We start from the raw sequence: 15,217 nt of genomic DNA, 5'->3' as shown, positions 1-15,217 counted from the left end.
TTCATCAGGGAGGATGCTCACATTTTCTGTTTGATAAAAAAATGAATGCTTAAGTCGCAGACATTTTTTCATGGCAGCACAAGAAAACCATTGTTCTCTTGTGACAAATACAAGCAGCTCTTAACACAGGATTGTGCTTCAGAGATACCTTACAGTCAGGTTACTTTCTTGGGCATCTTGGAGAGCAGGTACGATTTGCTTTCCACCACAGTATCCTCACTTCTGAATTTGGGTAGCACATAGTTCAGATACTCTTCCTGCAAGACAGAAAGGGATTTCATTTGCACGGTATCAAAGGAGAGTAGAATTAATTATCTGAGGTTCTGTGGCATTGAAAAAGCAAGAACTATGGAAGATAGCTATAAATATAAACACTGCCCTACCACCAGTAACAAATGGTGTTTGATTTCTTTCTTCTGCTGCTTTTTTTTTTTTTTTTACATAAATCAGGAAATTACTTTTGCAATTGCTACTCCTTAGCCCTCATCTTTCATCACAGAGGACAGTGTCATTACCCAGGCTATGAAGCATCACAGTCAGTTCTTCATAACATGTCATCAACATCTTTATTGTTAGTATTATCTATAATTTCTTTCATTGCCATGCAGGACTCATTCAAAGCTGCAAAAACAAGCATTGCAAATTGAGACCTAGACTCAACCAGATAATTCATAACCGAGAAAAAATATCATAAAGATGGCATGCTGTAATAGCGTTGTATCAAAGGTGAACCCAAAAAGAACCCTGCAGCACATTTCTACAGTTTCCAAACCAACAAATGCATTTATTGGAAGCCTAAATGGTGCAGTTCGCAGCCATTATGCACCCAGACAGATACGGTATGCAGTTATTTTAAAATTGGCCATTTATACATGCCGCTTTCTAGTTCACACATGTATCCGCAACAATTTTGCACATAGAACAAACCACTACGTAACTCTGAAGTATTAAAATTGTGTAGTAACACTCACTAATCAAAACTTTCTTAAATCGATCAAAAAGGAATCAAAGGTTGCAGCTGTTATCTCGCATTACTATTAGAAATCTCTAGCATGAACGTTATTGCCCTTAAATACTGAATGGCTGAAGAAGGCAGTGAGGATACATTTTTCATAAGAAGCATATAATAAATTAGGAGAGGAGGAAACTCTTTTCATCAACTATTTCAAGAGAAGTTTCCCAGCCAGTTTGTTGTTTACTGTAAGTGGAAAGAAATAATCTCTCCCACTCGCTGGGACAGGGGGTACTCCCAGGGGCAGCCCGAGAGTCTCGCAGGCTGCAAAACAGTCTGGATACAGGGTGGGCTGCAGGGAGCTGCTACGGTGCTCAATCTCAACGTCCTGCAGAAACAGAGGAAGGAGCTGCAGTACCGCAAAGAAAACTGGAAGACTCTTCCAAGGTTGCCATTTCTGACACAGACACTGCCTACAGCCCTAAGAACTGGGCTCTGTTCGGGAGGTGCCGCTGGAGCCAGCCCGGCACCCCTGCACTGCGGACAGCCCCTCAAGAGCACCGCTGCCTGAGAAACTGGGGCAACGCAATGTCAAACCCCGATTCTGATCGTGCTTTATGACAAATTTCAACCCGCCCTTAGTAGTACAGGTTCCAGTGCATCACCGTAGCATGGCCAGCAGGGAATTACCTGGGGAGGGGGCTCAGCCCCACGGTCACGGCCACCCCAGCTGGCTCTGCAGCCACAGCAGCCCACAGCACATGGGCTTGTGGGGCTCATTTGCCCAGGAAGAAACAGGGTGAAGGTACTAAAGCCTCAAACGGCCTGCTCAGCCCTGAGAACAAAGCTTGCCCTGCAGAAGGATTACGTAAACAAGGATGTTTCCTGCTCGGAGCAGTCCCGGAGGCCAGGATAACTGCACACACGTACTTCTGATCAAAGATCAGTGCAGGAGACTTCCTGTACAGAAAACTTTTCTCCCCACACCTCTGAGGACCCCGAGAGCATCTCCCCCCTGCCATAGATTTGGTTGGCAGGGTTTAACGCCAGCTATACATTTCAGCATCTTTACGTGAACTTAGAACTATTTATTCATCCATAAAAAATCCCAAAGCAAAGCAATACAGAACACCTGGAGCAGTGATGGGAAGTTTCAAAGAATCTTCAGAGTAATGAGCGGCCTGTTGCAGCTGTCCCACTGAGCCCATCCAACGTGGGTTTTAACAGAGCTAGAGAATGCAGATTTATGGGTTTTGTTTCTATTCACCTGCATCATGTCTGCTCATTGCCCTTCTGCTGGTTTTGAAGACAAAGAGATCGTTAAACAGGAGCAGCCCGTGTCTACCCTGACATGGCGAATGAAGGGCAGCGACCCGACCAGTGCCACCACACCAGGCTGTGCCGGCGGCTCCCGGCTCCAGCTGACCCCGCCGATACAGCCATAGGAAGGAAGGTCTCTCGTTACTTTATTACATATGAGGAAACTGTGAGCTCTTAACTTCTTTGTATCCGCCCAAGCATTTAATAAGGATCTGCTGTGACCGGGATTTCTAGGGAGGTTCAAAAAGAACAGCCTTATCTGGAAAAGGAAACCAGTTCCCACCAGTTCTTTGCATCCCATCTTTCAGCACTGTCAGAGTAAGATGCTTGTCACTCCTTGTGGTGCTACTCACCCTTGCAGCAACTGCATTGCATCGGTTCCCACCTCCCTGTGCATCACCAGCCACAGGGCAACTGCTGCACCTCCCTACCTTTACGTGGGGCTGCTGTGGAGCTTCAGCATCATCTTGACAGCCACTGTCATGAACCTCTCTGTCTGTTTTCCACCTTGTTCTCCCTGAAAGCCCTTCTTCAAGAGAAAAGCCAAGATGAAATAAGGTTTTGTATTCAGGCCTTGAAAATGGAGCCACCTCCACTGTCCCCTCATTTTAACCTCATCTGCTCATGACTTCATAAATAACAATCTGCAGAGCTTTGAATATGTTGAGACTTACAGCCATGCTGTCCCATGAGACTTAATGCCTCCTGAATGTCCATTCATCCTTGTGCATCCCCTGGGGACAAAATCAGAGTCAGAACACTACGAGAAGATTGACAGACAACCATTTTAGGAAATTATTTTCAAGAGGAAAATGTCTGCAAAACTTCTCTCAGACTTAAAAACAAAAATGACACCAGTTCATGTTTCCTACAGTTCTGACAGGTCAGCCAAAGATATTTATATATATACATATTACATATTTATAAATACTATTTTAATATGATACGTTCATTGTCGTATTATTGAAATGTTTTTATACTTAATGTTAATATTTATCCATATAATCATATCTATCAATATGCTAGATACATATACATTATTTAAAGGCCACAGTTCAAAAAGCCAGCCAGCTGTGTTAAAGAAGAGAGAAGGGTCATCTTTACAGAAAGTGGCCTCTTCAAAGCTGGGATTGCCATCCGGAGACTTTGGTTTTGATCTCAGAAAGTTTCAGGATTTAAGTTCAACATTGTTCCTTCTCTGTTAAAGAAAAAAAAATGTTTTCTTGGAAGGTACAGATGGTCTGTACCCCAAGTATGCACATCCTCAAAAATACCATTTTCTTCCAGATAGTCTGACCCTTCAGTTTAACAGATGTACTCAAAAAAAAGAAAACCCATTTGTTTTCCATTTCTTTGGATGGACTGTGCCTGTGTTAAAACTAGCTCCTTTTCTGCAGTACTGCCACCTAACCACACCATCCATCCCTGCCCAGTATTTGCGCACCTGTTATTACTCTTTAGCCACGGAATATTGCACTTTTCCTTCCTTTTCTTAAAGGTGTTCTCCCACATCATATTCCTTCCCTGTTTGATCTGTACCATTTCACAGCACAATCTTGTTCCTATGCATTTATCTTTTGTTTGTGTAACCACAACCTTCTCTGATCTCTACTTCCATATATCCCTTTCATGTTCCCTAGTCACATGTGCTTAACACCCTTCCTTCCCCCAATTCTGGGCCCATTAACTATCCAAATAGTATTTCTGTGAGGAACCGACAGCCGCAGACACAAAATCTCATCCCAGGAGACCTTACTTACCAAAAGTTTATTCAGGTCTCCTTTCTGCAAAATCATGGTTTGCATTTTTGTTCCCTGCATTCTTAAGCAAAACTAGCTACGGCATTGCAGACTCATCCCACTGCTTGGAATTTCATATTCCAATTGACCAGAAGTGGCTCTGCGGTTACTTAGTCTCTCCTTGCTTTCTCTGCATTAGAAGATAAGTAAATTCTTCAGCTGCCCCACTAACGCAGCCCAGGTACCCTGATGCATGTTCCTTTTTCTCCACCAGTAACCGGGGGGGGGTGGGGTTGCAGCCCCTGCAATAAAGCCCATACGTTAGGCCCATGTTGTTACCCCCGCTAGATCTTGCACTAGTGCAGAAGCCGAGAGGCACACTCTGCGTACTGCCAGGCCAGCCTGGGGTCTATAATACAGCCCTCATTACATTTACACACCGATTTGCAAAAAAAATCCTTCTCTTGTGAGAAGTAGATTCCAGTCTTATCCTTGGGAGGATGTTCTGAGAAAGAAAAACTCCCACTCCTGAAGGACACGCATGCTGCTGTGGATGGACATTTGACTAGACAGGCTACAAGATGACTGAGTGCTCAAGGAGTCACAACAGTGATATGATACAACAGCAAGTAAGTTTTTGCCCTTTATTTGCAGGCTTTTAACAGTTACAGTAAGAATTGTCATTGCAAACCAGGAGTTTTTCAAAAACTGAGCCATAAAAGTTTAAAAAACATCCACAAGTCCACCTGCAAGTAAGACATGTTGGTACAAAAAGGAGATGGTGAGCTTTTACTTCTTCCAATCTGCTTGGTTTTCAAATATCAGATAGAACTAAGACACTAAGAAAGGTTGAATGCTATCAGAATTGTTCCAGCAGGTGACCATTTAATATTTAACAGCATATACTGTACCAGTGTAACAGAGTAGCTATGTTAAGTTTATGGGTTTGAGTTGGGATGATTGTTATTTTCTTCCCAAAAAGGACATTAAAAAACAGATTATGCCAAGATATCTGTAATGTAGTCCTAAATTGACTACATGAGTTTGTTCCCATTCTATTTATAACTCATCTTGGTAGCAAAGAAGTGATGTAAGCAACCGGGAATCTTAGCAGCATTTGCCTTACAAGACTGCAGTTTCCGTTTCAGTTTATACTGCACTACCAATAGGTCCACACATTCAACAGTCTTGCAAGGTGCAGTACTTGTGACTCATCATTCGCATAGCATTAAGAGATCCTTGCTTGCTTTGCTAGCAGAGATCAAAATCAACCTAACACAACCCACCTGCTGACCTGGGCGCTTCACAGTTTAACAAGACTGCATGTGTGGAAAAGAGACTTGCAGCGACCAGGTCCAAGCGCACAACCGGACTGTAAAGAGCAGACACCCAAGTCATCTTCAAATTCAGTCACATGCTATTGCCATCCTTTGCTTTGAGTTGCTCTAACAACGGAGTATTTAGAGTCGAAAAAAATATGCTTCCGACCTCAAAGCAATAAGTAAAGGTAAAGAAGATTTTATGTGCATCAAAATCCCCATTCTATGTCTGCGCTTCTGTAGTCCAACACCAGTAGGCAATGCCAGCAGTGCCAATTCTTCAGAATAAGGCATCCATAGAGCACTCTGGGGGCAAGGAGGGTGTTTTCCAGCATGACAGAGAAACCCTGCGGGGAACACCTCCCAGTGCCAGGGTTAGATAGATCACATAGCGCTTCTCTGAAGTTGCTGGTCCAGGCACACATCTGTGACAGTAACATTTAAGCTCATCTACGAAACGCACTTCAAATGAAACAAATCAACTAAGCTTACAGCCAATCTGCTCATAAGAGACTGGTAACAGATGCAATTAACACCTCATTTGTTTATAACTAATAACCAGTGTTATAGCAGTTTTTAAATGCTTAAAGCACACTTAAAGTCACATGACAGCATTCCTGTTACAAAGCCCCATTCTCTCACACACCATTAGGAGGAGGAAGCCAACAACACATTCACATTTCATCCACTTGTGGGAAGGAGAGAGAAAAAAAAAATATAAAGGAAAAAAAAAAGAAACTCAGTAAACTCAGGCAATGGTTTCCCCCAGCACACTCCAAAGAAAGTCTCAACATTACTGCTACTCGAGTCAGCAATGACTGCAACTAGGACTGGAGAATGAAAGCTGATATTCCAGGTCCTGCAAGCTTCATCATGAAAACCATCACAAACTTTAGCTTTGCCTAAATGTATCTGAAAGCATGAGAGACTTCAGTAGACATGACACTCTTGAAATACAGAACTTTATTTAGAAACTGCTTAAAATAGAAAAACCCTGTCAAGAAAAATCCAAGTCAAATATGGTTTCTCAGTAAATGGAGTTTTAGGGCAACAAAAGTCTAAAAGGCCACAAGAGAAATAGCACCACTGCAATTTTAAACAATGGCTAAATACTTGCATTTTTGGCATTCACTGAATTTGGGTTTTTCTCTGAATTTCACAAAGATTCATGCACTACACAACAATTACCATAAAATGCTCTCCTACACACATTTTAGGACAAGCTACCACCAGGAACAAATGAGTACAAGCACAACAGGACTGATCAATCTCAGTAGTGAAGGGGAATCAGAAGTCTTGCAGGATCTTGCCAAACACAACAGTAATGAGGGGCATGATAGCAAAAAAGGACAGTTAAAGAAAGTACTTTAAATATTAATATTTAAGTTAGTCTCAGTACTGTATTTTCTGCAATAACATTAGCTCTGTTAGCCAGCATCTTTTAGTTTTTACCCCAGAAGACTACTGAACTGGCAAGTATTATTAGATATGCCCTGGTCTGAAAGGAAAAAAAAAAAAAAAAAAAAAAGAAACAGAAAAATCATCATCCTCATGCTCAATTCACTTTCATTCTAAGACAGTTGCACAGTGCAAGTCCTGTTACAACTGTTGGATTTGATCAGCATTTCTTGGGATGGCAAAGAGAAAGGAACAAGTAAGAGTCCAAAATCATAGCAACAAAAATAGAGAAACAGGACAAATAGAAACAAGAGCCAGAAAGGAAAATTACTTCTGAAGAACATTTTAGGCAGTAAGACTAGATGCCCTTTGCTTTTTTTGTTGTTTTTTTCTTACAGAAAACACAGTACATTTTGGCAAAGTCATTAGCCACAATGCCACAGAAAAAGGATTTAGCACTCTTCAAGGTAATTTATGTGTCTCAGCTGTTCATACTCCCTCTAATCTTGTGACAGGCAACATTAAGGCCTATTTCATCGAGAACTAATCACTTAGTAAGCAGCTTTACATAGGAATGGAGTTTTGTTTTAATAGCCCCTTTTGAGCACTTGCTGACAAAGTGAGATTGCCATGCAAGGCCTCTCAGACAGCAGTGAATGGAGTTAAACAAACGTCTACCCCCAATATGAAGCACATAAAATCTCCTGTCACATTACTTCAATTTGGCATATGGAAGCATATTTTAAATACTCTTAAGGCATTTTATTATAATTTCTGTGCTGCAATTTCACATTAACTCAATCTTTCTGTGAGTCAGAGTCTTTAATTTCTCTACTACACACCACCTTAGATACAAAAAGAGTCTTCCCACAAACCAGTGTTTTACCAGCAAACCATTCTGCAACAAGTTCCAAATATTCAGCCTCTTGCTCCCTAAATATACCACCCTAGATGTGAATACTGCTCTGCTACGAAGTGAGAAAGAGCTCCTAACTCAAACCCACTGTCAAAAGTGAAACTTCCGCAAAGTGCACTTTAAGAAGAGGTACTTTTTTGCTTATGAAAGGAAACCAGTGAGTCCTCTAAGAATAAAGTGGAGTATTTTACAGTTAAGCACATGATCTGGGGCAAAGAATTCTGATGTTGCTGCTCTGCTGGTACAGTATGTGGTCTGTTAATACTCTTCTTGTTCCTCCTGCGGTGCTCCTTCGTCAGGTATCACAAAGCCTTCCTGAAGGGGAATAAAACAAGTGCTTTAATGAATATCTGATGTCAAACCAGTTCCTGGCTACTCTGTATGCTCTTTTTTTTTTCCCCTCCTTTTACTCAGGATAAATACCCTTAAGACACCATTTACAGCGTCAAGACATACTACCAGAAGAGTTATTTTCCTCAGCTTTGATCTATTTGTTACATGTTAGCCTTCATGAAAGGCTAACCTTGTTTGCTGCCTGACTATAATTATGTTATCTGTTCCTTTATTACAGGAAAAAGCTAGGCCATAAACCTAAAGAAAAAAAATAATAATGTAGAAATAGACAGAGCCCCTGGAAAGCAAACCAGCTTCCAATTACAAGGGGAGGGAGGACCTATGCAATATAATTTATACCAGATTACTTACATCTGTGGCATAAAGAATTTCCACAATCCTCTGCAACACTGGATCATTCTCCCCTTCATTCTCCTGGCAGATCAATTCAATGTTCCTCAATTTGCCAAAGTAGAAGTCTCTCTCCTTCTCCAGATCTTCAACAGTAAGTTTCAATACATTGATCTGCCAAAAGGCACCAATAATAATTTATCCACCAAAGACAGAATTCAGTAGTATCTATCGAAAAGGCAGGCTCCCCGAACGTCTCAGAAGGGTGTTAATATGCAAAGCACTTCAAAGATAACCAAGATGGGGTGGGAAGGGGGACTGTGAGAGGAGGAAAAGCTGTATTTCTCAAATTGTAATATTATTGCCACAACAAACACCCAGTCCAACACAAGTGATACCACTTGGAAATTCTAAAGGGTTATTACATGAAATAGGTAAAGCACTAACCCTGCAGTTTTCTTTGCCAAGACATTTTTTCAAGACAACGCTCACACTGATGGCAGTTTTAGTTGTATTACATTCAGTATTTCAGTGAAGTAGCAGCTGCTCATAGCTCAGTTGGAATGCTGTGATAGCTGCAACACAGCTGTGGAAATACTTAAAAACAATGCTATGCATGATATGGCACATATTAGGTTTAAATGTCCGGGGGTACTCATGTACTGCAGAAAGGGTTTCGCTCCTATCAGGAAAGCAAGACCATTATAATGAAGGCTTCCGATTAAGTGATTTTAAATGAGCTTACTAGATTCAGATCATTTTCTTCCATCTGCCTGACCCAGTCATTTCAAGCTATTAAAAAAAAAAAAAAAAGAAAAAACCTGCACATAAATCTATAAAGCACAGGTCAGCACAGTGCCATTCTGGCCAACACACCTGCTCAATCAATCCTGCTGATTCGTCATCTCCCCCAGCCTTTTTGACCATTCCAGTACCAGTTTTCGGGGTTGCTGCGGTCCTTTGTGTAACAATGGGCCTCTGTGGGGCTGCAAGATTAATTCAGTGTTAGCTCCTCTCAGAACATCTTTATTCCTCCTAGAAAGGTACTAACCCCCTTCCAAACATGCTTAGGCAGTTAAGAGTTTGAAGACATGTTCCTTCCTTCTTCCTGACTCCATGTGACATGTCTTCTTTTTTTTTATTATTATTTCGCATGTGTCGGCACCGATCCTTGCCACTTTCTCTTTTAAAGGTTGTTCTTTCTGTAGCTTCCAGATAACTGGCTACTACAGGATGACTCAGTGTTTGAGGCCTAGCACCTCTGAAACAAGATGCAAAATACTACAATTTCATACACTGATCTTAAATAGCAACCCAATCTTACTTTCCCCAGAGTTTTTAATGATCTAGATAATCTTTTTAACTATATTCTCTACCTGCACTGCTAGAACTGAGAGATTTCTTGGGTTTGTTCACAACTGGAGCAACAAGGTTCGGTGCTACCGTCTCTTGGCCTTGTCGAGCAGCAACAGGATCATACTCCTTCCCATCATAGTTTGCATCAAAAAATTTTTTGAACCACTGAACAAATTCAAAGTTGTCCTGAAATTTTCCTTTCACTAGTTTGTCCACAGGAATTATCTGGAAGGAAAAAAGTCAAATTCATATTAAGGATAAAGAACCTCTCTCTCTCTTTATATAAAAAGTTTTCAAGTTAGTGCACTCAGAAGATATGCAAATGTAATTCTTTGTCCAGTCTAAAGAAAATCCTCCTTCAACATAACTGTATGTCAAATAGCAGAATTTTTGCTAATAACTGGAATTAAAAACAAATCATGCTTTCACTGTGAGGGTCCACATAATTTAAATAATTCTGCAGCAAGGTTTCTGCTACATCAAGTTTCAACACAAAACTTCCTTCTGTAAACGTGAAGCTGGCTCATCCAGTGCTAGGTTTCATGAATCTGGACTGCTGGCCAATTTCATAGACCGCTAACACACAGACCTGCTACTTACAATTTCTCTGGAATTAGGAGTATAACTGAAGATTATTAAAAAGATGCAGCAAATTGTGAAGTCTTGTCTGTAGGCCATGAGCTGACAGTCCATGACCTGGGGCCAAGAGCCATTACCAGTATGTGATTATTTGGCATTTGAAAGCACGTGTCCAGTTTTGGACATACTGCACAAGCTCCTTCCCCCACGCAGAAGACAGATTCAGTGTGTGTTGAAGCTGCCAGTCAACACTGAATGAGGTGCCTTCTTAGAGGACAGGAAAAAGCTTTAACACAGAAGTGTTCTGCATCACACTAAACAAGCTGTCGGTAATTATTACCTAGATAAATCACCCTTCTGTAAGCATAACTACCATTTGATCTGAAAAGCTTTTTCACAGATCTCATTTTCACTAGCTTAAAATTACATATTTCAATACTTGGAGGCATTTAAAAGTATGTGTAGATGTGGCGCTCAGGGACACGGTTTAGTGGTGGGCTTGGCAGTGCTGGGTTAACAGTTGGACTTGATGATCTTAAAAGTCTTTTCCAACCTAAACAATTCTGTGATTCTACATGCTTGTAAAGAGGAATGGGAAGTCCTTAGGACTATCATACCAGCAGGTTATGGTAACATACCTGGTACAAAGACGGTTCAAATAGGAAGCTTAAGTAAACCTTATCTCATAGGAATTTCAATGTTAGCCTCTGCTACGTAAGTTGCACACAATTAAAATCTAAGAATTCATGTCATCATGAAGAAATGGAAACCTAACCTTAGCTGGAGTAAAGCAGATGGCATCCTTGATCAAGTGATGACACCAGTGCAAACCAAAACCAAAAGTTTTGAGATTTACAAACAAAAAGCAAACTCTGTTCCCAGATTTATTTAGCTCTAAATTTTAAAGTATGTTCCATCTACTTTTGAATCAATTACAAACCAGCTTACTTTGTCAACACCCATTCGTTTAAAACCTGCTTGTAGAACCTTGAAGTTTTGAATGTACTCATGTTCCAATTTTGCTTGAAACTTCACTTTCTTGAGCGCTACAGAACCTGGGAAGAGCATGTCCATAAACTGACAGTACGCAGCACCTGCCAAAAGGAAAAGAATACAAATCCCAGGATGAATCAAGTCAGCTCACTAGCCTACATAAGCTGTTTTTCAGTCAGATCAGCAAACTGACCTGACTCATTCCTCAGCTACACAACCCCTTAAAGGCATCAAAAGCAAGAAAACAGGAACCTTCATTCTCCTTTGTTTAGTGCAGCATGGCTGTAAATAACCTTAAGCAAGCTGCAGAACCAAACTTTTGGTTTCATGACTTGAACTCTAATGAACAAGAGCAATCCTGCCTCTATAATTCAAAGAGGGGAAAAAAAAAAATCAAATGAGTAATCTGACCTTCCTTTCTTCATGGACATCAATACAGACAGATCTGAGATATCACAGGTGTCTAACAGCCATGTAATCTCTTATCAAAGCTATCTTATCCTCTTACCAACATTAATAAAGCTAAACTAGAAAAAATAATTATTCTAAAAGCTGTATTTAAACATTATTAAAATAGTGATACATTCACTTACTACAAACAGAACCTACACACAATTCAAGGTGTCCTCAAAGGTAAGAGGACAAATTAAGCTGTATTACATTTAAATCAAGCCTTAATCAAAGAACTGAAATAAGACAGTGTTTCTTTCTATTACTTTTAAATAGTTCATGTCCTTCATTTCAGCTCTTACTGTAATAAGACCAAAAGAAGGATTCAGTTCAGCCCCAAAGAGTAGATTAGCTTTCATATAATATACATACCCAATAAAAAAATATTTTTAAACTATATCCTCACTCTGCAGTGATCTGCAACTGCGTGCTACTGATAATACAATTGCAACATTCTTACCGTTATTCCCTTATCAATATCAATGAATTAGATGCACACGGAGAGTAGTGGGAACCTTAACCTAAAATATCAAACAGCTACACAACAAGCTTTTGTGAGGCCAAGAAGTAAACCATAGTGGTATTGCCCTAAACTAGTCTATTCATTGCAACCACAGGTAACAGAAGGCCCTATATTGTTCACTTTCTGTCAGGCTATTTTGTGGGTCTTTTGGGTCTCCCATTTTCACCTGTTCCTAGAAGATTGCTGCTCATCCACTGGTGTAAATAAAAAAAATTCGCCATTTGATCTGCACTGTCTTTCAGTTCACTTGCTGAAAAACTCCAGTGCCCAACTCAAAATTAATTAAAATTAGTAAATTGCCAGAAATCAGGGGTTTGCTAACTACTGGTAATCAGAGCAATAAGCATCATTACAAAAAAAAAAGACCACGTTATGAGTCAAAGGTCATCTTTTGTGCATTTCTGCAACCTCAAATCGCTGCTGTCACTACTGCCCTTGCCAAAGGTAACAAAAGCAAGCTTGGAAACTCCTGCTTTCACATGACTATGACAGACAACAAAACCCACTTCCATACTTGCAGAGGCATGAAGCATTTTTGCAGACACAGGAAAGGGACATTACTCTGCACATGCCACATCAATAGCTCACAGGCTTTTCCTGAGAACAGGTGAGCTGAAATTCTGCAGAGTCAGTATTAATTATCCTCACTTCTCTAGGCAGAACTCTCACAGCATTCAAGACTTGCACCACGTCTAAGCAAAACTTCTCAGCTGTATAAGTCAATGCTGCACACAACAGGTTTTTTAACCTGCCTATCTGAAAGCAGACAATCCTTATCATTTCCTTTACTCCTGTGGTTGTAGATCTTTAGTTCCTTCACCCTTACAGTTCTTCTCCAACACCTCACTAGACAAAAGCCACTACAAACACCTGCCAGATGTCTACTGTAAGTCCTCTGCTTCTCTATATTCTTTGTTGACGTTTCTTCCATGGACTCAGCAACAGGCTGCCTTGACAGTCCCAAACCTAAATTTATTCCTCCTTTTTTTCCACCTCCAATTTCCACATCTCTCATCCTGTGAACAACACCTTATCTCAAACTCACTGTATGGGCTGCACTTCCACTTTTCACCGAGTCCCTTCCACCTACCTGCTGCAGTTCTCTAAATCACCATCTTTTACCAAGGCTGCATTTTTAGCCTTAAGGTTTTTTTTCAACTCTTACCCATAGACCATTACCTGCTATTCAGTTTTACAAGCCTCCTCCCACACACACACACTCCTCCCTCTGATGACACTTGACTCCATTTCTGTACCACAACCACTTCCCCTTTTCTGCCTACAACTCCATCCAAGATTCAGCCATGCTAAAGTCAGCTGGGCTGACACAGACTGACACACTCCTTTACTATAAGGAGTTGCAAAGCCCAGAAGGTGAACCCAAGAGTCACCAGTACACCCTCCTCACACCTCTCCTTCTGCCCAACTTCCCAAAGAGGAGTTCCTCCCTCTTAGTAGATCTCTTCCATAAGGAGTCACGTTTGTTCATGTTCGTTACCATGCCTGTTAAGACTTACTCTATACATCAAGAGTAAATGCTTATTTCCTCACTGGAAAACACCCTCTCCTCAGAGTCTTTTTTTTTTTTTTCCCACATTGACCTCATTCATTCTTACTGCATCTATACTGCAGCGAGTCAGAAGAACAAGCCGCTTCCTCATGCTTATGTTACTAACAACCATTTCAATAAAACCGTAGCCATAACCAGACTGTAACACTGACCATGAACCTGCTGATGCCAGGAATTAAGCCAACAGCATGGCTATAGAAGGCCAGCACAGGCAGTTCACCCAGCGCAGCTGCACCTCCACAGAACCAGGGTACCCATCGAACCGGGGCTTCCCCTGAGCCCCCTTACCTGAGCACAGCTGCTCGATCTTCGTCAGCGTCAGCTGCAGAGACTCGTTGATCCACGCCAGCATGTCATGTCGACTCAAGTTATCACTGGTCACTGAAGTAGAATACACATTAACTGCCATTTTCTGAAAGACAGAAGGGAAGGTGTAAGGCCCCGGCCGCCACGGCCACCGGCTGTCACCGCCGCGCTCCCACACGCTCCAGGCTGGCGCGGAGCCGCCACGGCCCAGCCGCCCGCGCAGGGCGGTGCGGGGACAGCCCCGCTGCCCCAGCCGGGAGCCCCGGCCGATCCCAGAAGCAAAGGCGGCGGCTGCGCGCTCCCCCCGGGCAGGGCTCACCGGGGCGCGCACGGGCCTCCGCGGGCAGGAACCGCGGCCGCGCACGGCACGCGCCCCCGCGCCACCCCCGCGACCCCAACGCGCCCCGGCCCCGCGCGGTCCCTCGGGGGGGAAGCGCGCAGCGGGCGGCCCCCGCCCGGCCCCGCCGGCACAAAGCGGAGCCGCCGCGCTCGCCGCCCGGCCGCACCGCCCCGGGCAGCTGCCGCCGGGCAGGGCCGGCCGCGCCGCACGGCCCCGCCGCGGGTGGGGCGCGGCCCTCGCCCCCCCGGCCCTGACCGCCCCCGCCGCTGTGCCCCGCTCCGCCGCCTCCCGCCGGGGCCCCGCGGCACCCCGCGCCCGGGGCAGGCGCGGCCCGGCCCTGCAGGCCTCACGCCGGTCGCCTCACGGCCCGCCGGGCCGGCCCGCCCCGCCCGGCCGCTCCCCGGACCCGGGCCCGCCCCCCCGGCCGCCCGCCCGCCGCCCGTCGCCCCGCCGCCACCTCGGCGCCTCGGCCCGGCCCGTTACCTGCCCCGCTCTCGCCCCGTCTCCTCCGCGTTCAAACCGGCCCCGCCCGCCTGCCCGGGACCGCACGTCACCCGCACGCTACGCGCTGGCGTCACGCGCGCGTCACGGCGGCGGCGGCGAGCGCCGCTGGGCGGCCGCGGGCAGAGCGAGGCGCGCAGGGAGCGGCGGCGGTTGCTAGGGGGAGGGGCAACTCGGCGGGTTGCTACGGCGAGGCTCCGCCCACCGCGGCCGCGGGCTCGCCTGCCATTGGCGGTGCCCACAGCCCCGCCCACAGCCTTGCCAGCCCGCG

The 15,217-nt window shown here is 43.9% G+C and overlaps 1 protein-coding gene across 1 annotated transcript; it reads right to left on the bottom strand.

The window, feature by feature from the left end:
* Positions 1–6,273: 6,273 nt before the first annotated feature.
* MAPRE1 (microtubule associated protein RP/EB family member 1) lies at positions 6,274–15,077 on the bottom strand. Its single transcript, XM_056354371.1, has 7 exons — positions 14,929–15,077; positions 14,088–14,211; positions 11,212–11,357; positions 9,705–9,909; positions 9,205–9,314; positions 8,350–8,502; positions 6,274–7,959 (listed from the first exon to the last, which is right to left on the bottom strand). Exons 2-7 carry the CDS (start codon positions 14,206–14,208, stop codon positions 7,903–7,905), a joined length of 792 nt encoding a protein of 263 aa, XP_056210346.1. The 5' UTR covers positions 14,209–14,211; positions 14,929–15,077; the 3' UTR covers positions 6,274–7,902.
* Positions 15,078–15,217: the final 140 nt, after the last annotated feature.

This window comes from Falco biarmicus, chromosome 10 (genome assembly GCF_023638135.1).
Source record: "Falco biarmicus isolate bFalBia1 chromosome 10, bFalBia1.pri, whole genome shotgun sequence".
Classification (NCBI taxonomy): domain Eukaryota; kingdom Metazoa; phylum Chordata; class Aves; order Falconiformes; family Falconidae; genus Falco; species Falco biarmicus.
Note: the sequence above shows the minus strand (reverse complement) of the source record. Positions and strands in the feature narration are given on the sequence as shown.

Bases quoted from the DNA above. Each gene is read 5' to 3' on its own strand.
- MAPRE1 (XM_056354371.1), bottom strand. From the start codon at position 14,208: ATGGCAGTTAATGTGTATTCTACTTCAGTGACCAGTGATAACTTGAGT. The intron at 9,315-9,704 runs GTAGAGAATATA...TTAATCTTGCAG, and splicing joins TCTCAGTTCTAGCAGTGCAG to CCCCACAGAGGCCCATTGTT. The intron at 8,503-9,204 runs GTGTGTTGGCCA...GCCTTTTGGCAG, and splicing joins CAGCAGGATTGATTGAGCAG to ATCAATGTATTGAAACTTAC.